The 24,471-nt window shown below is 42.8% G+C and overlaps 1 protein-coding gene across 3 annotated transcripts in view; it reads right to left on the minus strand.

The window, feature by feature from the left end:
* EPB41L4B (erythrocyte membrane protein band 4.1 like 4B) overlaps window positions 1-24,471 on the minus strand; it is a 709,272-nt gene that overhangs the window by 141,767 nt on the left and 543,034 nt on the right. For all 3 annotated transcript variants that reach the window (XM_029589854.1, XM_029589857.1, XM_029589855.1), the window contains exons 17-18: window positions 11,777-11,898; window positions 6,968-7,093 (exon numbers count right to left, since the gene is read on the minus strand). In XM_029589854.1, the coding sequence (XP_029445714.1) occupies window positions 6,968-7,093; window positions 11,777-11,898 (248 nt within the window). The remainder of the gene's footprint in view (window positions 1-6,967; window positions 7,094-11,776; window positions 11,899-24,471) is intronic.

Raw genomic sequence — 24,471 nt, forward strand, 5'->3', positions numbered from 1 at the left:
TAAACCGGAGTGATTTGTAGTCCCTACAAGAACTTCGGTACATAAAAATTAAAAATAAATAAATAAATAAATATGGGTGACATCACAGGATGGAGCCCTCTACGGAAAACTTTTCTGTCAAAGTTTCTACAAAGCTTTGACTGACACTGGCACACTGAGTGCACTGAGCATGCTCAGCCTGCAATTATCCCTGTGAACCACAGGTGTCTCCCTCAGTCTAGTCTTACAGCTAAAAGCACAAGCGAAACTAAAATAAAAGTAAAAACGTATACAGACCCAACTCCGCAGGGTGGCGGGGGGGTTTCGTGAGGACTAACATCCTGCTGTTCTGTGAGAACACCTGTTATAGGTAAGCAACACTTGCTTTCTCACAGGACAAGCAGGATGGTAGTCCTCACATATGGGAGAGTACCGAGCTGAGGATGTCCGAGAGTGCACCAAATGCACCCAAGACTCGCAATGATGGGGGTGGAATTTGGAACGGAGGGCATCCTGAAACCCGTAACGGGTTGGTGGAAGGATGTTGGGTAGTTAAACCGAAAAGAATAAGAGTAGACGGACTGGCCAAACATGGAGCATGCCGGCTAGTCGTATCTAAGCATTAATGGGTTGCGAATGTATGGAGGGAGCTCCAGGTTGCAGCCTGAAAAATATGTACAAGCAGCAGTGGCCGAGGGGAAGTTATTGAGGCTGGGACGGATGCAACAGAGTGTGGTTACACACAGTGTTGTAGTGAAATGCCTGCTTGTTGGTAGGAAAAAAAGTTACAGACCGACAATTAGGAGGAATAGGTCTGTCTGCCCACTGGAACTCGCAGCTTGACTCTTGCCACAGAATTCCTATGGAGTGTAGTGCGATCTAGATAGAATGCAAGTGTACTATTACTGTTCAAGGAGTGAAAAAACCCTCTCGCTTTGGTGAGAGAGAGGTGTTGGGAAAAATGGGCAGAGTATTTTCTGAGTAAGGTGAGATGCAACGTCTACCTTAAGAAGGATATGAAGTTGAATACGTAAAACCACTCGGTCATGGAGGAACGCAGGGTCAGATGAGTATGTAACAAGGTGTGTAACTCATTGACCCTGTTGGCAGAAATGACATTTATGAGGGAAAGAATTTCCCATGCCAAACTGTGAAATGAGAGGAATGGAAAGGCTCGAATGAAGAATGTATGAGACTTATAAGCACGAAATATAGGTTCCATTCCGTGACTAGTGAAAATAGAGGCGGCTTGATCAGTGGATAATCCATGGTAAGCTGACTCAGAAGGGGTTTACCGTTAATCGGGTATCCCCACTCCCAAATGATACACCAATTGGAACAGAGGTGTACCTATGTGGAGGATGTCTGGGGAGCAGAATCCGAGGGAGCAAGAGAAAAGAGTGGTGTAGATAAAATAAAAAGGGTAATACCCTTTTGTATGCGTCATGTGGTAAATCATGACTTTTTGAATGGTAGGATTTATGTGTGGAAGGTTTTGTGACGCTACCAGTACCTGAGAACATCAGTGAGTCTACGATTTGTGACTGACTGGTGAGAAGGCGAATTGGTTACTGGTGTGATAGATTGAGAAGTATGGGAAGCATACTTGTCTCGGCCAGGATGTGGGTCTAAGGAACAATGAACCCCGTCCCTGTTCAGCATTAGAAGAGTGCTGGCTATGAGAGGTAGCGGAAGAGACACATTTAAGAGGCCCTTGATGGAATAAAGGCGTCTATGGGAATGCATTGGAAACATGTGTAGGGAGTAGAATCTGTGCACCGTATGGTTCAATTCAGATGCAGAGGGCAAGTTCGGTTGACCTCAGCGCTAGAAGATTTTTCTTGCCAAACATGTAGTCCGAGACCATTCGAGAGTATGGAACCTATATGGAGGTGGTCTGTTAGTGCGTTCAGTAAGTCTCTTAGATAAGTGGCCCGAGGATGCATAGAGTGAGCAAGGGCCAAGGGTAGAGCTGCGCAGCTTCCTTGCAGAGCAGCTAAGAGGTTGTGGGTGCTTGTGTGTTGGAAAGCACATTGTCCCTATGCTGTCTGTCTGTATGCACAAAGATTTGCTGCAGAGGCAGTATTGGAAGGCATAAGGGAATAACTCATGGCTACAAGCTCCAGGAAGTTTATGTGAAACTGTGCCTGGAGTGGAATAGACGCATATTAGGTTGAGAAGATTTTAGGTCAAACTTACAACCCTGAGTAAATGCGAGCATGAGCAGGATCAGATTAGGTTTTGGTTCTAGATCTGCAATATAGATGAGCGACGAAAGCGGTTGAACAGCTTAGACCCACTGATAAATGAATTTCACTGAATCTAACCCAGAGCAGTTTTGGATCTATGAGGAAAATGCATAGTGAAAAAACCCCATAGCCTGACAATGAAGAATTGAGGGGCTGAGGTTATGGAACATGCGCGCAGGGACATGTAGGAATTTATTAAAATGTCTGCACGGTTGCTGGACAGGAAGGTCATTGTGACTGTGGTGTCCAGAAGTGTTGTATAAGGGATTTATGGCAGTGACAGTAATCCCAAATAGAAAATTTATAGTGAGTCATGAAGAAGTTAGAACTCGTTGCGTGGACTGACTGTGGTTATGCAGCTGTCCATGCAAGGAAAGCGTGAATGATGTTGCATTCCGTAGAGAAACAGCAGTCGCCGATAGTGATTCAATGAAATACCCCAGTTGCCGAAGCTGGTGCAACCGGCAGAGTTTGGGATTGTAATATTGTTGACTCACCATGAAGCACATAGAAAGATAAGAGGTAATGTACTTACTGCGATATGGAAGCATGGTGATGAAATACCATTTTACCTGTGCCTTCTGAAGAAAGTTGGTATTTCTGAGGTCCAGGATGGGCGGAGAGTAATACTTTCTTTTGAAAGAAAGAATAGTGTAATTAAAACTCCCCAGCACCTGTGCTTTGTAGCATCTGGGGGAGTGTACCAGGAACCTTGGTACAAAGTGGGGTGGCCGCTCTGATATCCGGCCAGTTGGGAGACCAGGTGGTGTCCAACTGGAGGGGCTGATATAATCTGGATATCATGTAACCTCCCACAGGAGCATGAATGGTAAAGTCTTACCCGCATTTCTGTGTGCTGTACAAGGAGACATTGAGACCTGTCATCAGGCTTCGAGGTGGACTTGCACTTGAGGTAGTATTTGCTGGATCTCATGTTTAGCAGATCAGCGAATGCATCTGGAACTTTGGTTCTGAATTAGGAACCAGATGCCAGAGTATTAATCAGTACAGAGCCCCGTTGATGAAAATGGGAGGATGTCCTGATGCAATCCCAAAGAAATGATAGAGAGGTTCTCTTGGTATTGTGGCTGACATAGATGGCATAGCGATATGTGACACTAATACGGTTCTTGAAAGGTACATGACCTAGGACTTTTTGAACCATATGGCCCGAATTAGAGAACACATCTCAATGGGAATGCCACAGAAGCGGGTACTTACCCATCCGACGTGGATCGCCGAAGGACGAGCCGGTGAAGATTGCTGGCTCCGTGGATTTCAGGAGTCATCAAGGGGTAGCCTGTCGGACGTAGACGCCTGTCTCAACTCTGATGCCTGGTATGGTGGCGCAGGTATAGAGGAGACAGGTTGAGCATGGCTGGCGCTACCACAGTAATTTTGTGGAGGGCCACAATCCCGCATCGATGTCGGTGGGGCATGCCTCGGTAACAGGGAAGCCATCTTTGGCTCTTGAACCCGGCCCTCGTCACAGCGGCTCGATGTCTCGTGACGCCAGTGCAGAATTCTTCGTAACTCGTTCCGGTGTTTCTGGAGCACCAAGGACTGCCAGCACTGTATGGAACAGTGGCGATGGCAGTGGTGATGTTGCTCGGCCCGGGCGTTCTCTGGCACCGAGAAAGATAACACCGATCTGCTGGATGGCATTGGTGGCAGATGGTCACCGTGTCGATGATGATGCGTGCCACTGTGCTCAGCCAAGTCTTTCCCCAGCGCCGAGATGGATGCCCTCACTGTCTTGGATGGCAACTGATGACAGACTGTCATGATGCCTGCGCTGCTCCTGACACTATGTAGTGTCGTAGGCTAATACGGGGCATTAATAAGAACCCAAGGCATGGAGCACTGTGTTTAGGTGAGGGCATTAGGTGGAGGTGCTATGTCGATATTGACTGTGTCGATGGCGGCCGAAGCGGCCTCCAGGGTATCGTCAAAAATATATATATGAAATAACGTCGATGACCCGGGCAGAGCAATGATGACAGTGATGGAAACACAGACGGCATTGGCGTAGGTATCTATGGAAACGATGAGGCATCGAATAATCGAAAAAACATCGTTGGCATCGGAAAAATGATACCGGCATCGACGGAGTCAAAGACCGCATCTATAGGAACGTCGAAGACACCGATGGAAACTACGTGGGCATTGCGGGCATCGATGTAAGGAGGTGGGCGCCGACAGCATCGATGGCATGGCCACGGGCATAGACGACATGGCCACGGGTGTTGACGGTATCGATTGAATTGACTCAGGCACCAATGGCATCGATGCCACCGACCCAGGCATCGATGCCACCGATGGAATCGACCCAGACATCGATGCCATCGACCTGGGCATCGATACCACTGATGGAATCGACCCAGACATTGATGCCATCGACCTGGGCATTGATGCTATCAGTGGAATCGATCCTGGCATGGATGCCATTGATGGAATCGACCCTGGCATGGATGCCACCGACGAAACAAAGGTGTGCGTCGATGGCATCCATCCGGGCAATGATGGCAACAATGAAACCCAAGGAAGAATCAGTGCCATGGATGAAAAACATGGATGGCACTGATAGAAACGATGCAAGGATGGATGGCATCAGTGTACCGTGGGGGAAGGGGTACCGATGGCATCGAAGAATCCAGGACAGTCTAAAGGGGGTACCGACGGTAGCGATGGGGGCATCGACTGCACAAGGGTACCGAGGAAATCGAAGGACCTAAAATTGACAGAGGCCCTGGCGGCAACGGAAACCATGGAAGTCCCTGTCCCACTAGCGCTAATAACCAGGCAGAGTGTCACAGAGGGACACTCACAGGCTATGCGTGGCTAACTGAAAACATAGGGAGAGGAAAGGCCGCAGACGGTTGGCAGGCCTGGGAGGTGACAGGAACCGACCGAAAAAACAGGGCATAATACTCACCGAGCGTCGAATAAACGTACGCGAAGGGAGACCCGTGCAGGGAAAAGTGTTTTGAAGTAAAAGTTTAAGTGTTTCCATGTAGAAAAAGTGTTAGTATTTCTTACAGAGCTCCTAACCGCTATGCTTACTGCAGAGCAGAAAAAAGAAGACTGAGGGAGACACCTGTGGTTCATAGGGATAATTGCAGGATGAGCATGCTCAGTGCACTCAGTGTGCCAGTGTCAGTCAAAGCTTTGTAGAAACTTTGACAGAAAAGTTTTCCGTAGAGGGCTCCATCCTGTGATGTCACCCATATATGAGGACTATCATCCTGCTTGTCCTATGAGAAAATTCAAAATCCCAAACACACCACAGAGGGGTATCCAAACCAGCTAGAGAGTAGACTGGCAGGACCACCCTCCCGATCCTAGTCAGGATTCCCAGTCTGGCTTAGCCTGTTCCCTCCAATTGGAACTGAAAAGTTCAAAAAAAGATAAGCACCTACCACCTCCTAACTTTCCAGACTCTCATGAGACAGCTGTTATAAAGCCTCCCAAGGGGATGGCCATTCCCAATCCCTCAAAGGGAAGGACTGGAACTTGAATGGTCCTCCCACCTCTTCTAATCTACTCTTGCTATAATTTTCCAGGACTTATTGTTAACCAAAGAATGGCTCTTGGTTGCACAAGAAAGGAAGAATGAACAGCCCTCTAAACTGAACATCTGTTCAAAGGCATGGGCATGTCGTTAAAAGAGCACAGTGGTGCATGCGCAATATGAAATTAAAAAAAAAAGTGTACAATATTCTACCAATTTGGAACAGTAACAATGGGGCCTGGAATTTGCCCACAGAACAGCATCACAACAGAGACTTCTGGAAAGAAAAAGCAACATCCAGCAGACAGTGAGAGAAGGCAGGCAGGTGTCTGGCACTGGGGGAAGGGGTAATGGGGTTGGCAAAGCAGATTTCAGGAGGTTCAGTTGTCTCCCCTGCCCTCAACTCCATGGTGAGGCCTATGAGGCAGGCAAAACTTTTTGTCTTCAGTTAACAGGCCAGCCATGCACAGCAGCGAGGAAGTATCATGATCCCAGAAGCCCTGGGATCGGGAAAAGTGAGCTGGTTGAAGTTGTGGTGGGGGGGGGGGGGGCGCTTTAGGAGGGGTCCTAGAGGCCAATGTTTTAAGAAATCATGAGAAGGGAGCGGGTTTAGGCTGCTCCTTGGACCTACAACTTTGTTAGAGTCTTTTGGGAGACTTGGAAGGGGGGGGGGGGGGGGGGGGGAAGAGGGTAATCAGGCACAATGCCTGACATTAGTTTAAGACATTTAGTGGTCCTGCATACTTGCCTGCAATCTTTTACTTTTTTTTTTTGGAACTTAATAGACTAAATAATATGAATATCACCAGATAAGGTAAGGTTATCCAGATACATGTTCCCAGATAACTTTAAGGTTTGAAGGTTATCCAAGAAACATTACCTGGATACCTTTATTCATGTATATTCAGCAGGATGTCTATCCCACTGACAACTTATCCAGCTTTTAGCTGCTTTTTTGAATGTTGGCTTCTATATGTTCTAAGTCCAATTTAGTTTTTGTTATATAGAGAGATGTGATAGACAATAAAATAATTATATGAACAGGAGTGACATACTAAATGTAACAGAGCTGGTGAGTGCACCTTAATAAGAAATTGGTAGCACATCTCGGCTTATATGTGCAAGAAACACATGGCAGCACCACTCTATTATTGCAAGTTTTCCTGCTGCAGCACTAATTTAAGCAGTCCCCCCTCCTCCTGTACAAAAGTATTTATAAATCACGTACCTGTGCTCCCCCTCTAAAGGCAGCATCTATCTGAGCTTTAAGAATATTGCATTTCATATGGTCGGGTACAGAAGACGGCGACAACGGGGGGTGAAGGCTCTTTTCTGAAACTTTCTTCTCTTCACCCTGTGAAGAAGTTTAACAAAGTTGTAAGATTCTTTTTAAAAAAAACCCCAACTTTAAATTCTAGCCTTCTAGCCATTTGATTACAGTTATTTAAAAAGTATATTGCTACATTGTGAGAATTTGTGAATTATTCATCTGTCAATATTACCAATGAAACTATGTCATCATGAGTTGTTTGTCCTTTGTCTTGTATAGAATGCATTGGGCAGGGTATTAAAAATTCAGAACTGAGTCACACATCTCACGAGGGCTGTAGTTTGGTCAGCAGTACTCAAAAGTCTTTACGCACAATAACTTCATCAAAATGAATCAAAGGCCAGATTAAGATCCCAGTACCCATAGCCAGTACGAGGGATGGAAGTGGTTTCCCTTGGAGAATAGAGACCGAGGAGGAAGAGGGGTCCCTGTTTTTAGGTGCCTTCAGAATTTGACACCCTAGGCACGTGCCTATGTTGCCTATGAATAGCAAATCTTCCTTGAAAATGGAGCCAAGTATTCTTGAGATTAAAAGAGCCCAAAATAGAAAAAAAAAAGATGTATGCTTTCTAGTTCACAGCATGAAAACAAACTTTCCAAACTCCCTTTCTCATAGTTTAAGTTAGACAGTGCAATTAAGAACACAAGAAAGGCATTTGTGTTTCGCTTGCCCATATAAGTGAACAAAAGGAACAAAAACTAGAAGAAACTGCCTACTCCCCCCCCCCCCCCAAAAAAAAAAACAAACCCAAACAAACTAAACTAAAACAAAAACAGATTATTACCTTCTGTGGTCTTACTTTTAAATTGCTCATTTGCTCTATGAAATAACAAGTGGAGTAATTTTGTAACATTGCAAATAACTTATGCGCCAGCTAAATTGATATAACATAAGTTATATCAATGTTCAAACTGAGTATGTGCATAAATTGGCTTTGAAAATTGTCTGAAACAACATACTCAACCTCACCCACACAAAGTTGCACCTGATCTCTGCAACAGGTAACGTGTACATGTTAATTTACGCCTATACTTTATAAAAAGTATGAGGGTAAATCCAAACTCCGGCCCCACACCCCCAGAATGCCTCATATCATCAATTTTATAAGAAGCTATTTGCATGCATAAATCCATGTTTTATGCGCATAAATGGTTTGAGAATTATTCTCTAGTGACCACATGCTACATCACAGAGTTTTTCATTTTCTGTTGACCTGTTCTGACATTAACATTTAAAACTGTTCAATTATCTCACAAGCTTCTCTTTCTTCTGTTACTGCATCAGTAAAATCTAACAATGGTGGGGTGACTAGATAAAACTTGGCAAACAGCTTCCCATCTTTTGTTGTTAGTCTCTATAGCAGCGGTTCTCAGTGTGTCGTGAAGCACTCGCAGGTGTGTCGCCACACTTCCTGGTCCAGCTGCTCCCCCTGCTCCACAGAGTTGAGAACTCTTCCTCCACCCGGGCAGAATGGGCAGGAGAGAGAGAGTCAGCGGCACTCGCAGCATGCTCTCTTCTTCCTGCTCCCCCCCCCCCTCGCAGCCTGGAAGAGGAAGTGGTGAGCAGGGGCTGTGTCCACGGGAAGAAGAGGCCATGCTAAAGTAGAAGGGCAGCGCAGCCCGGCACGTCGTCAGTCCCTGTGGCCGATGGGACTCCTTTTTCGAGGCCTTGAGGGCTGGAAGAGGAGGAGGAGGCTGTTACTGTCGCTAGTTGTTCAGTAGGCAGAGAGGGAGTGAATGAGCAAGCATGTGTGTTTGAGGACCTGAGTGCGCATATGTGTGTGAGAGATAGCATGCATGTGAGTGAGTGATTGAGAGCTTGTATGTTTGAGTGAGTGAGAGCCTGTATGTGTAAGTGTTGATTAGGAACCTGTTTGTGAGAAAGACAGCATGTGTGTGTGACAGCATGTAAGTGTGTGACTGAGAACCTGTATGTTTAAGTGAGAGAGAGCATATGTATGTATGATTAAGAGTCTGTGTGTATAAGAGAAAGAGAGAGAACAAGTGTATATGTCTGTGATTGAGAGAGCCTGTGTGAGAGAGAGACCAGGACTGGATCATGATAACATGAGCAATTCATCACAACTTCCTGTGCATTGTCACCTTATTTACTAGATCCTGCCTTCCATTTTTCCTAGTCTGGTACTGAATATGGAAGCGGCTCATAAAATAGTAGATACCAGCAGATAATGACCAACTAACCCCCCCATCCTCCTGCTAGTCTTCACCGTTTTCCCTATCTATACTGCTCAAGCTAAGAGTATCACCTAGTTATCAATCATATAAGCTTACCCACCTAGATGAGATCACTCCTTATCACAAGTGTTGCTATAGGGTGGCAAGTGCCACACCTCAAAAAAGGCTTGCCATCCCTTAGTCAACCCAGTTTCACTGGATCAGGCAGCAGTATACCAAACTCTTTCTGCTTCAATGCTTGTGACGAACTGCTGTCAATCCTGCAGCTGCAGATTCTCATTCTTTCATCCCCCCCCCCCCCAACAAGCTGGTAGCAGGAGCTGCATTTAAGCAATCATCATCTTCTGCTACTGTGGGGATGAACTCTCAGCTCTTACTACAAGACTGGCCCCGTGGCAGCAGGAGATGACATTAATTTAAACATGGCTCCTGCTGCTGGCCACAGTTTCAGAATAGAAACACTGAAACAGGATGGCAGGAAAAGATCATACGACATGCTGGGTCTAGTCTGCCCACCCACACCAACTGCTCAGCTCCACAATCCCCATCCTGCCTTCAGAACAGAAACATAAGGTGCATGCACAACCACACACACACTCACAGACACACACACCATATTTTAGGTCACCCACAACCTAGTCTTGGACCCAGCCAGAGGAGTAGTGGGATAATGTGCTGCTGTGTCCAGAGACTCCTCTTAATCTGTGCCAGCAGGATAAGCATGCTTAAGCCAGCCCATCCTGTAGGTTGTTCTTATGAATGAGATCAGACTATAGGACATGCTGCCCACAAGCTCACCCAGCCAGCACAGAGGAAGAGAAATGACAGAGATAGCAGCATGGCTGGAAAAGGAATGTAGCCGAAAGGTGAGGGGGAGGGGAAGAGAGCAACTGATCAAGGGAGGAAAAGACCACTCCTCTCACTCTTTCAACACAGAAAGCCACAGCTCTTCTAGGGGTCTCTGGAAACAACCTTTGCAGCAGCCTTACATGGGGGTACTGTGGCATAGATAGTATGTTCCTCTTTCTCTCTCTAAATGCATAGTCCAGTGGTGGCCAACTCCGGTCCTCGAGAGCCACAAACAGGCCTGGTTTTCAGGATATTCACAATGAATGTGAATAAGATAGATTTGCATGTGCTGCCTCAATTGTATGCAGATCTCTCGTATGTATATTCTTTGTGGTTATCCTGAAAACCCAGCCTGTTTGTGGCTCTCAAGAACTGGAGATAGCCACCCCCTTTCATAGCCTTTCTACAAAGACATCTTCGTAGGGATCCCAGTGGAATCCTAAATTAATACTTTTTTTGTCTGGTGAATTGTGAGGGTCAACGACCTCAGTCTGTTTGCAGAATTTTTGTGAATGCAGAGTGCATTACAGAACTGGAGGTTGAAATTTTGACCCTTCCTCACACTCAGATTCCAGAATTCACTCTCTTATCCATATAGAAGAATTAGTTGAATGAGCTATCCAAGAATTTTAATGGTAGTTTTACTGAGAGCTTAAAATAAGCCAGGAGTTCTTTTAAATTTCACAGGACCTTGGGAATTTTTCTTATTATGTCTTTTATAGCCAATTTAAAGTCAGGGGGCCATTCTGTTGGAATGAGCATGTCGTGTGGAAATGTCATTTTGATTTTCGCCTCCTCTATGTTTAGCTTGACCTCATGTTGCCCAGCCCAAATATTTCTGCCTAGAAATGTCTCTGCTCCTTATCCCAAGTGGTTTTAACTCCTCTTTCTGGTCTTCTTTTCTAGGAAATAAGTATACAAGCTTAAACTAACACCCAGGCCCTGGATTTCTTTTACTAAATCTCACCCCACCTGCTCTTACTATATTTTTGAAACATTTTTATACCACCTAGCAGAATTTCTAACTGGTTTTGCTCTCTGTAGTTTCCCCAAGCATGCTTAAATTGTGCCGTAATTTTGATGTGCACCAGCTCTGCTGGTAGACTATTTCAGGCTCACTTGAATTATTTCCTTTCAAACCTCCTTCCAACTTTATTTCATGATCCCGGTCCTTAAATTGTTTCCTTAGAAAACTGTATCTTCTCTAACTTTAATGAAGCCTGGTAAAGATCTGAATGTGTGGGCCATTCATCTTATTCCTGACCTTACAGATGGTTTACAAGTTAAAATGCAGTTATCATTTGCAATGTGTGAAAAGAAAAGAGAACATCTAGAAGTGCTATAGAATTTTCTTAGAAAGCAGTAAATTGTTTGCTTTAAATTGCTGCAGAATTTACTACTGGTGTATAGTGGGGGGGGGGGGGGGGGGGTTCGCCTTCCTTTGAATTACCATGCAGCGCATGCTGTTAAGTATTCAGAGGAACTCTGGATCCAAAGGATCTCGGCTCTTCCTTCAATCTGCACCTACTATGTAACTGACAACCATATGGTGGAGATATATTGTGAATAACCAATTTTCATCAAATATTTTTTAAATCATGTTGCAGTATTAATGTATTAATGAGTCATGCTCAAATTAGAGCTAGCAGCTGCAGGATTTACCTTGTTTATGTTGATATGAAGAACAGGCCATGATGCAGGAACCTTTGCACTCTCCACTTCCACCTTCTTCAGATGGGCAGCAGCATGCTCATAAAGAATAGGCCCTACATTGGAGCAGAGCTCTAGAAGTATCCAAAAAAAAAACAAAAAAACAACCCTTAGAAATTGGAAGAATTTACATAAAGCAAGACTAATTTAGATTTCATGAACCAGAAATGGGTAACTATCAATGCTCCAGATCATCATTACTCACCTTTATCCAAATCTGCACTTAAAGTGAATTACAATTCAGATGCTGTAGTTATTTCCCTGCCTAAGAGGATTTACAATTTATGTTGAACTAAAGCAATGGGAGGGTGAAGTGACTTGCCCAAGGTCACAAGGAGTATCTGTGGGAGAAGCAGGATTCAAATCTTGGTTTCCCTGGTTCTTAGCCTGCTGCTCTACTAGGCGCCTTCTCCAGCCCTCCCCCAACATACACATTAGTGAAGAAAAGCTTACCATAAAAAGTTACATATTAAAAAAAAAAAAAAGGAAGAGCATGATAATTATGGACATAGAAGAACACTAGGAGGTAATTTTCAAAAGGCTTTATGTGCCTAAACGGACTTTATTCATGTAAATAGGCTTTTGAAAATTGCTACTTTTACACATGAAATTTCTTTGAAAATTCACTCCATAGAATGTAAGACCAATGATCCTTCAGCATCCAGTCTCTGATTGGGGCCAATCTGGAAAATCACCTCCTTATTGCTCATGCCCAGATATAGTAAGTGGTGACCTCTGGGCCTGTCTACGTAAGAGTCAATGGATCTTTCCCCAGAAACTTGTCCAAACCTTTTTTTAACCCCAGCTATTAATAGCAACCACATCCCACAGCAACAAATTCTACAGCTTAACTTTGCATTGATTGAAAAAATACTCTGAAATTTGTTTTAAAATTTGCATCTACTTAGTTTCACAGAGAGACTCAGATGCTCTCAAACAATACATACTATAGGAAACTTGACAAGGAATCTACACAGCAAGTGACAAATCTTAAATTTCCAAAGCAAGTAAAATCTCTGCTGCAACCCCATAACAATCCATCCTTCTTTGGAACCGTCTACATACCACACAAGAAACACAAACCTAGAAACCTAGGCAGACCAACCATATTCGTATTGGTACACTCATAGAGTAGCTATCTGGACTAACAAAGGGGATTCTCAAACCCTTAGAACAAAACTAAAACAAAACTTTCTGAACAGGTTAAAGATCATCAAGCAGCTACTGCCTGACTTGGTTGGTCACGATGGATGTAAAACCACCATAGAGCAACATTTCCCACACAAATCATATAACTAACTGCATGTTACAAATTTCTAAAGAATCCATCCTGGATCACCAGTATGCACCAGAAATTATTATTACAACATTAATTACATTTATCCTGATCCACAACTACTTCAAGTTTCAATTATGACATATATACAGATCATGGGTACTAGGATGGCACGTGCCACCCTTTTTATGGCAGAATCGGAAAAGATATTTTGAATGGATGTCAAATAGAGTATTCAAATGTTATCCAGTATACTGATCACTCAGAACAGGCCTGCCTTGGTCAAAAAACACTTCACCACTCTGACACATACAATAATGAAATACTGATTTTATTTTAGAACTTACTGTGAGGCTCCATCATACCAATAGGCAATATTTGCTCAGAATTGTGTATAGGAAATATACCACAATGATCAAGCCCTTTTTAAATTTTTCATCATCGGAGCCACACCATGAGATCTTGCATATATTTAAAACAATTTTTTTTTATATGCTATAAAATGTAATACAAACAGACATTTTTAAAAGCCCCAAAATCTTCTTGAAAATGTATTCATTGCGCGCTGTTTAGGGAGCCTTTTGTTGCTTCATTTTTCCTGTGGGCCACAGTATTATCCTTCAGGGAAAGATACTACGGTATTCAAACTGCAGGGGCATTTATCTTGGCTTGGTGAATCTTACAGTACATTTCCCTCATTGTTTGAATTTTTTGACTGCTGACGCACACTGAGCCAAGGATTTCAAGATGTTGTCCATGATGACACCTACACATCCTTTTCCTGAGTGGCGACTCCTAATTTGGAACCTAACATCATATTACTAAAAAGTGTGGTTTATTTTTCCCTTTGTGGATCACTTAAATTTTATTTGCCATTTGGATGCCCAGTCTCACAGTTTTGCAAGGTCCTCCTGCAAATTCTGCAATAACTAAAATAAATCTGTTTGCGATTTGACAATTCGGAATAATGTCTCATCTGCATTGTTCCCATTTACAGATTATTTCTAAGTATATTAAAAAGCACCAATCCCAGTACAGATCTCTAGTGATCTCCAATGTTTACCTTCCTCCACTGAGAAAATGATCATGTTCTACCTTTTCTATCTTTTAACCAGTTCCCAATCCACAATAGGACATTGCTTCTGATCCCATGACTTTTTAATTTTCACAGTAGTCTCTAATGAAAAAGTATTTCATTTCAAACACCTTCTGAAAATCTGAACACACTACATCCACTAGCTCCCCATTATCCACGTTTCTTAAACCCTTCAAAACAATGCAGGAAATCTGTGAGGATTTGGGTGGATCCATGTTAATGTATCCCATTAAACCATGTTTTCTATACAGTTTCCACGATTTTTCCCAGCACGGAAGTCAGTCTCAACAGATATTCTATTTTCCATTCCTTTCTGAATCATTTCTGTTTGATTGCTGCCCCACACTGAGCTGAGGATTTCAACCCTAAGATACTTTTCCTGAATGACTTCTAACCTGGAAACCAGCACTGTGTACCTATAGTTTGTATTTTTTCCTTATCTGCATCACTTTGTACTTATCCATTTTAAATTGTATCTGCCATTCTGATGTCCAGTCCCCCAATCTTACAAGGTTCATCTGCAGTTCCTTACAGTCTGCTCATACCGTATTTTTCGCTCCATAAGACACACCTGACCATAAGACGCACCTAGGATTCAGAGGGGGAAAATTAAAAAAAAAAAAAAAATTGTGCTAAACCGGCTCTGTTCTCGGGTATCTGTGCGTCTTATGGAGCAAATTAGGGGAGTGCATAACATTTTTTTTCCTCCCCATTTTGTTTTCGGGTCTGGGGAGGACCATTTCGGTCCATTCCCCAGATCAGAAAACTTTTGTCTTTCTAATTCTGTGGGAACCCCCCGCCCCACAAAAAACCACAAAAACCCATCCCAACCCTTTAAATTAATTATCAACCCCCACCCTCCTGATCCCCCCAAGACCTGCCAAATTAATTAAATACAACCCCCACCCTCCGGACCCCCCCAAGACCTGCCAAATTAATTTACTACAACCCCCCACCCTCCTGACCCCCCCAAGACCTGCATAAGTCCCTGGTGGTCCAGTGGGAGTCCAGGAGCGGTCCGAGAGCAATCTCCTGGTCTTGGGCCATCGGCTGCCAGTAAACAAAATGGCGCCGACGGCCCTTTGCCTTACAATGTCACTGGGGTCGACCAATGGCAGCAGTAGCCCCTGTGACATTGTAAGGACAAAGGGCCGTCGGCTGCCAGTACCCCCCACTTTTGGGGGGAAAAAAGTCGGCTGCCAGTACCCCCCACTTTTGGGGGGGGAAAAAGTGCGTCTTATGGAGCGAAAAATACAGTAATTTAGCAACTTTGAATAATTTTGTATCATCTGCACTTCTGATCACCTGACTTGCTATTAACTTTTCCAGATCATTTATGAATATGTTAAACATCAATGTTCCAAGTATAGATACCCGGACCATTTCATAATTTACCTTTCACCATTGGGTAAATGCACTATATTTAGTCCTGCTGTCTATTTCCTGTCGTTTAACCAGTTACCAATCCACTATAGGGCATCACCTCCTATTCCATAACTTCCTGAAGTGTCTGCCATGTCAAATGTTTTCTGAAAATCCAGATACAATATATCAACCTGCTGACCTTTAGCTACATATTTATTTACACTTAAAAATAATACTAAAAAAAGATTGGAAAGACAAGACTTCCCTATACTAAAACCACGTTGATTCTTCCCTATTAAGCCATGCCTATCTATATGGCCAGTAATTTTGTTTTTAAGAATAGCTTCTACTATTTTGCCTTGCACCAATGTCAGACTCGCTAGTCTGTAGTTTCCTGTATCATCCCTCGAGCTCTCTATAAAAATTGGTGTTAAACTGGCCACCTTCCAGTCTTCAAAGTAAGTAGGGGAGGTAAATCATAATCAGATGAAATTCTTTATACAAGGGATATGGGTAACTTTATGACACAATGTTAATAAGCTAAGTTCCTTTTATAAGAGGTTCCTTTTTTAAAGAATTGAGAGGAAAGAAGGTTGACTGCTTTTCTTCAAGAAATACATTTTAGGATTAGGGTAAAAAGACAAAAAGAAACATTTTCCAAATAATCTTGGCTTTGATTGGAGATAAAGTATCTAGGGTGGGAATTAATATTTCAGATTCTATTTAATTTAGCATTCAGGTTTCTCTGCTGAATAAAAAAATGTATTTTTATAAAAGGTTTTATAGATTATACTTTAACCATGGCCAATATATATAGATATATAGATAGGCATGGCTTAATAGGGAAGAATCAACGTGGTTTTAGTATAGGGAAGTCTTGTCTTTCCAATCTTTTTTTAGTATTATTTTTAAGTGTAAATAAATATGTAGCTAAAGGTCAGCAGGTTGATATATTGTATCTGGATTTTCAGAAACATTTGACATGGCAGACACTTCAGGAAGTTATGGAATAGGAGGTGATGCCCTATAGTGGATTGGTAACTGGTTAAACGACAGGAAATAGACAGCAGGACTAAATATAGTGCATTTACCCAATGGTGAAAGGTAAATTATGAAATGGTCCGGGTATCTATACTTGGAACATTGATGTTTAACATATTCATAAATGATCTGGAAAAGTTAATAGCAAGTCAGGTGATCAGAAGTGCAGATGATACAAAATTATTCAAAGTTGCTAAATTACTGTATTTTTCGCTCCATAAGACGCACTTTTTCCCCCCCAAAAGTGGGGGGTACTGGCAGCCGACTTTTTTCCCCCCAAAAGTGGGGGGTACTGGCAGCCGACGGCCCTTTGTCCTTACAATGTCACAGGGGCTACTGCTGGCATTGGTCGACCCCAGTGACATTGTAAGGCAAAGGGCCGTCGGCGCCATTTTGTTTACTGGCAGCCGATGGCCCAAGACCAGGAGATTGCTCTCGGACCGCTCCTGGACTCCCACTGGACCACCAGGGACTTATGCAGGTCTTGGGGGGGTCAGGAGGGTGGGGGGTTGTAGTAAATTAATTTGGCAGGTCTTGGGGGGGTCCGGAGGGTGGGGGTTGTATTTAATTAATTTGGCAGGTCTTGGGGGGATCAGGAGGGTGGGGGTTGATAATATATATACTCAAAATATATATACTCAAAATAAAGACTGCCTAACTTCCCATTGGCAGCGAGATAAATTAGTACATTGGTAACAGTCAAGGAAATACAAATCACAAACTACCAAGATGAGGACTATCCAATGTAACTGCTGTAGAGCCTTTATTCTGAGGGAAAGCATCTGGAAACTTAGAGCTTGCCCAATTTGTGCACAACTCTCTTCCTTGAAAATGGAGCTGACTGAGATAAAAGCTCAATTAGCTTCAATTAAAAGTATTACACCCACATTGCATTACACAGATAATAATTCCCCAATATCACGGAAAAACCAGGAGTCAAGAAAAGGAGATCCATTACGCTCAGGTAGGACCCAAAGTCATCCATTCTTGACAGATGAGCAGCCAACAGGTACACCCTCCCACTCAAACAGGTCATTAAGAAATTCTTTACAATCCAGGATTACAGTGGGCTCTGGTAGAATTAGACCTGTGATAAGGAGACACACAATGTACCAAATGCAAAAAGAACAAGCCCTCTCTATATTAAAAACTGAGGAAGTTCTTGAAAAAAACATTGCAGTATTACCAGAAAAGAGAGAAAAAACACAATGCATGCAGTATTTCAAGATCCATAACCAAAAGAAAAATCTAATTGAGATGGATAACTCTGTCAACAGTGGCACAACTACAAACAGAAAGAGTAAAGTGAATAACAAATCTCAACTAATATCTCATAAGGAGTCCAGGAAAAGCAATAACCTTAAAGAGAGTACCTGGAAGGCTATGACCACAAATGCTCATAGTTTGGGAAATAAAATCCCAGATCTGCAGGCCCTAATGGCTGAGGCAGAATTGGACATTGTTGCTATCACAGAAACATGGTTCACAGAATCTCATGAATGGGATACAACAATACCAGGCTATAACTTGTTAAGGAAGGACAGAGAGGATAGAAAAGGGGGAGGTGTGGCTCTTTATGTCAGAAACAACATCCAAGCATCTGAGCTACAAGGAAGTTGGGGTAAAGAAGAAGCTCTATGGGTCGACCTAAAAAAAGATGACGGAGTGTCCATTTATATTGGAGTGGTTTACAGGCCTCCAAACCAAAAGGAAGAGCTGGACAGAGATCTGATTGAAGACATCCATAAGATAGGTAAGAAGGGAGAAGTGGTGATCGTGGGTGACTTTAATATGCCAGATGTAGACTGGAAAATCCCCTCTGCAGAAACTAAAAATAGTAGAGCAATAATGGATGCCATGCAAGTATCTTTGTTCAAACAAATGGTGTTGGAACCCACGAGAGAAGGTGCTATACTCGACTTATTGCTCAATAATGCAGATAATGTCTCAGATGTCCAGGTGGGCGCCCACCTCAGCAGCAGTGATCATCGAACGGTATGGTTTAATATCACTAATAGAATAGGGAAAAGAACCACAAAGACCCGAGTTTTACAGTTCAAAAACACAGACTTTGAGGAAATGGGAAAGTACCTGGAGGAAGAACTTAAAGGATGGGAGAACGAGAGAGATGTGGATCAGCAGTGGACCAATCTAAAAGGAGCAATCACCAAGGCAACTGCTCTATATGTTAGAAACATAAAGAAAAGCAAAAGAAAATTGAAACCTATCTGGTTCTCAAAGGAGGTGGCTGACAAAATTAAAGCTAAAAGAACAGCATTCAAGAAATATAAAGGATCCCAAAGGGAGGAGCACAAAGAAGAATATTTGTATCAACTGAGGGAGACGAAGAAAACAATCAAGTTGGCAAAAAATCAAGCAGAAGAGAGGATTGCCAAGGAGATAAAAAATGGTGACAAAACATTTTTCAGATACATCAGCGAAAAGAGAAAGGTCCAAAGTGGTATAGTGAAATTGAAAGGTGGTAATGATCAATGTGTGGAGACAGACGAAGAAATGGCAGAAATATTAAACGAATACTTCAGCTCTGTGTTCACTAAAGAAGACCCTGGAGAAGGACCATCTCTACACAACAAGAAACTGGAGGGAAGTGGAATAGATGAAATCCTTTTACAGTAGAAAATGTGTGGGAAGAGCTAAAGAACCTGAAAGTGGACAAAGCCATGGGGCCTGATGGGATTCATCCAAGGATATTGAGGGAGCTCAGAGATGTTCTGGCGGGTCCGCTGTGTGACCTGTTCAATAGATCCCTAGAAACGGGAGTGGTGCCGAGAGACTGGAGAAGAGCGGTGGTGGTCCCGCTTCACAAGAGTGGGAACAGGGAGGAGGCTGGCAACTACAGGCCGGTTAGCCTCACTTCGGTGGTGGGAAAAGTAATGGAGTCTCTGCTGAAAGAGAGAATAGTGAACTATCTACAGTCCGGAGAATTGATGGACCAGAGGCAACATGGATTCACCAGGGGAAGATCCTGTCAGACAAATCTGATTGACTTTTTTGACTGGGTAACCAAGGAATTGGACCAAGGAAGAGCGCTCGATGTCATATACTTGGATTTCAGCAAAGCTTTTGATACGGTTCCGCACAGGAGACTGGTGAATAAAACGAGAAGCTTGGGAGTGAGTGACAAGGTGGTGACCTGGATTGCAAATTGGTTGACGGACAGAAGACAATGTGTGATGGTAAACGGAACCTTCTCTGAAGAGAGAGCGGTTTTAAGCGGTGTACCGCAAGGATCGGTGTTGGGACCGGTCCTGTTCAATATCTTTGTGAGCGACATTGCGGACGGGATAGAAGGTAAGGTTTGTCTTTTTGCGGATGACACTAAGATCTGCAACAGAGTGGACACGCCGGAAGGAGTGGAGAGAATGAGACGGGATCTAAGGAAACTGGAAGAGTGGTCGAAGATATGGCAGCTGAGATTCAATGCCAAGAAGTGCAAAGTCATGCATATGGGGAGCGGAAATCCGAATGAACTGTATTCGATGGGGGGGGAAAGGCTGACGTGCACGGAGCAGGAGAGGGACCTTGGGGTGATAGTGTCTAATGATATGAAGTCTGCGAAACAATGCGACAAGGCGATAGCAAAACCCAGAAGAATGCTGGGCTGCATAGAGAGAGGAATATCGAGTAAGAAAAGGGAAGTGATTATTCCCTTGTACAGGTCCTTGGTGAGGCCTCACCTGGAGTACTGTGTTCAGTTCTGGAGACCGTATCTACAAAAAGACAAAGACAAGATGGAAGCGGTACAGAGAAGGGCGACCAGGAAGGTGGAGGATCTTCATCGCATGACGTACGAGGAGAGATTGAAGAATCTAAATATGTACACCCTGGAGGAAAGGAGGAGCAGAGGTGATATGATACAGACTTTCAGATACTTGAAAGGTTTTAATGATCCAAAGGCAACGACAAACCTTTACCATAAGAAAAAAAATCAGCAGAACCAGGGGTCACGATTTGAAGCTCCAGGGAGGAAGATTCAGAACCAATGTCAGGAAGTATTTCTTCACGGAGAGGGTGGTGGATGCCTGGAATGCCCTTCCGGAGGAAGTGGTGAAGACCAGAACTGTGAAGGACTTCAAAGGGGCGTGGGATAAACACTGTGGATCCATAAAGTCAAGAGGCCGCCAATGAAGAGTGGGTGACTCGCCAGAATGATGGCTACTGCCTGGAGACAATACCCTTAGTCAATAAACATACACATGGTTACTGTGACTCCAACATCACTCTAAGATTCAACAGCATGAGGAAATGTGGAAAAAAGGATTTGCACTCACAATGACGGGAGTAGCTGGCTTGTTACGGCGGTTACTACCCCAAACCAAATATCCAGATTACTACCTCCACCTTCCTCTATTCCTGATGCCTTTCAACTAGCTTGATCACTCCATTCTTATACTTCACTTTCAATGCATATCCAGCATAGTTCTCTGCTTCAACAGCAGGGGAAAAGAAAAACTGTTACTTCACACATCCAGCAGAGCTCTCTGCTTAAACGGCAGGGGAGAAGAAAAAAGGGTTCGCACTCACAAAGCGGGGAGTAGCTGGCTTGTTACGGCGGTTACTACCCCAAACCAAATGTACCTGATACTTCACTCTCGACGCATATCCAGCATGGCTCTCTACTTCAACGGCATCGGAGAAAGACTGATACATCACGAATTTCCAGCATAGCTCTCTGCTTCAACGGCAGGGGAAAAGAAAAACTGATACTTCACGCATATCCAGCATAACTTCAACGGCAGGGGAGAAGAAAAAAGGATTCACACTCACAAAGCGGGGAGTAGCTGGCTTGTCACGGCGGTTACTACCCCAAACCAAATGTGCCTGATACTTCACTTTCGATGCATATCCAGCATAGCTCTCTGCTTCAACAGCAGGGGAGAAGATAAACAACCAATAAGGGCTGTATAACATAATCTGGGTAAAAACAAATAAGCATGGGTGTAGCTTGCTTATTGCGGCGGTTACTACTCCTACTACCTCTAACTAATCAAGCTAGATATTTCACTTGGATGCAGCTCCTCCACCGCTCTCTACATTAATGGCGGGGGTGGAAGGGAATTAGAACCAAGAGCTAAGAGAAACAGATAAGTATGGGAGAAGAAATGAGGGAAGCTTGCTGGGCAGACTGGATGGGCCATTTGGTCTTCTTCTGCCGTCATTTCTATGTTTCTATGTTTCTATGTTTCTAAAATAATAAGTAGAAAAAGCCGTATCATGAGGTTCTCCCTATTTTGGCACAGAGATAAATTATTTATAGGTTGTGATTTTAACACTATATCCCACCCTTTCTTAGGGCCAGATTTATTAAGGATTTTCTCCCATTTTGTGTCTATGGGAAAAGCCCTTACTGAATCAGGTACTTAGATTGGTCAAATGTGGGCATCAGAAATTAAAAAGTAGGGTTTGTTCTTAAGTGTTACATGAAAGGACTCTGATGCATGGAGAACATTTACCCATTAAAAGTAGGGATTATACTTTTTACTCTCATCCCCATAATTCATATTCAAGATTGATTACTTTTCTTACTTTTTAGTCTGAAAACATTTAGGAAAAATCTGGATCGATGCCTGCACTGCTCAGGCTCCATGTCTTATAGACATATTAGTTATTGAAGGTTCTAACTAACTAAGATTTTGGAGGCTAAATAATAGAATTCTCTCATTAGTTGGTCCAAGAGGATATTAGAAAGTAAATAAGGGAGGATTTTCTGATCAATAAGAATGGAGCCACTGAAGATGCAATAATCTGGGACATATTTAAATTTACTACTCTGGGCTGTTTAATTGCAATTGCTTTTAAATGGTTAAAGATCATGGTAATAATGAATCAACTGGAAACAAAACATAAGACAGGGTAATGGAAAATAGTCAATAATTATTATGAAAAAGGAGGGCAGGCTGCTAGCTTTGAAATTTAAAAAGCAAATTCAGAATTCTAATAAAGTAAGGTGATAAGGGAAGAAAAACATTTAGGAGAAAATTCTTATAGAAATGTATTACATTTTATAAATAACTTTATTCTCAGGATGGCAAAGTTCTAGAATATCAACAGAGGGAGTATCTGGACAGTAATTCATTTTGATAAATATCTGCAGAAAATAGGTATGTTACAAGCCTCTATCTCAGTATAGAACATTTTGAATAATGTCAGGTCCAGATATGCAGGTTTCCCCAGGATATGGAACGCAGTATAGTTCTTTGCCTCTGGGGTTTAGACCTAGCCGAGGGTCGATCTGGTGGTAGCAAGGAATAGTAGACAAATCCAGTAGCATCAATTGCTGGTCTTGACATTACACTTCCTCCCATGGGTGATTCTAGCATGCCAAAAGGTCCCACCCATGGAGGCATCAAGAAGACATTGTTTAAAATACAATCCTAGAGGCGCAGTCCATATGTAGTCCACACATTAACAAAGGTGGAAAGAAGGCAAAACGATTACAGTCATGGTTAAAAGGTGAGGTGAAAGAGGCTGTTTTAGCCAAAAAAAAATCTTTCAAAAATTGGAAGAAGGATCCATCTGAAGAAAATAGGATAAAACATAAGCATTGTCAAGTTAAGTGTAAAACATTGATAAGACAGGCGAAGAGAGAATTTGAAATGAAGTTGGCCATAGAGGCAAAAACTCATAATAAAAACTTTTTAAAATATATCCGAAACAAGAAACCTGTGAGGGAGTCGGTTGGACCATTAAATGACCGAGAGGTTAAAGGGGCTCTTAGGGAAGATAATGCCATTGCAGAAAGACTAAATTAATTCTTTGCTTCTGTGTTTACTAATGAGGATGTTGGGGAGATACCAGTTCCGGAGATAGTTTTCAGGGTTGATGAGTCAGATGAACTGAACAAAATCACTGTGAACCTGGAAGATGTAGTAGGCCAGATTGACAAACTAAAGAGTAGCAAATCACCTGGACCGGATGGTATGCATCCTAGGGTACTGAAGGAACTAAAAAATGAAATTTCTGATCTATTAGTTAAAATTTGTAATCTATCATTAAAATCATCCATTGTACCTGAAGACTGGAGGGTGCCAATGTAACCCCAATATTTAAAAAAGGTTCCAGGGGCGATCTGGATAATTATAGACCAGTGAGCCTGACCTCAGTGCCGGGAAAAATAGTGGAAACTATTCTCAAGATCAAAATTGTAGAGCATATAGAAAGACATGGTTTAATGGAACACAGTCAACATGGATTTACCCAAGGGAAGTCTTGCCTAACAAATCTGCTTCATTTTTTGAAGGGGTTAATAAACATGTGGATAAAGGTGAACCGGTAGATGATGTGTATTTGGATTTTCAGAACGCATTTGACAAAGTCCCTCATGAGAGGCTTCTACGAAAACTAAAACGTCATGGGATAGGAGGCAATGTCCTTTCGTGGATTACAAACTGGTTAAAAGACAGGAAACAGAGAGTAGGATTAAATGGTCAATTTTCTCAGTGGAAAGGTAAACAGTGGCGGGCCTTAGGGATCTGTAATTGGACCTGTGCTTTTCAATATATATATAAATGATCTGGAAAGGAATACGACGAGTGAGGTTATCAAATTTGCGGATGATAAAAAATTATTCAGAGTAGTTAAATCACAAGCGGATTGTGATACATTACAGGAGGACCTTGCAAGACTGGAAGATTGGGCATCCAAATGGCAGATGCAATGTAATGTGGACAAGTGCAAGGTGTTTCATATAGGGAAAAATAACCCTTGCTGTAGTTACACGATGTTAGGTTCCATATTAGGAGCTACCACCCAGGAAAAAGATCTAGGCATCATAATGCAGCAGTCAAAAAAGCAAACAGAATGTTAGGAATTATTAGGAAGGGAATGGTTAATAAAATGGAAAATGTC

The sequence above is a fragment of the Rhinatrema bivittatum genome, chromosome 2 (genome assembly GCF_901001135.1).
Source record: "Rhinatrema bivittatum chromosome 2, aRhiBiv1.1, whole genome shotgun sequence".
Lineage (NCBI taxonomy): Eukaryota > Metazoa > Chordata > Amphibia > Gymnophiona > Rhinatrematidae > Rhinatrema > Rhinatrema bivittatum.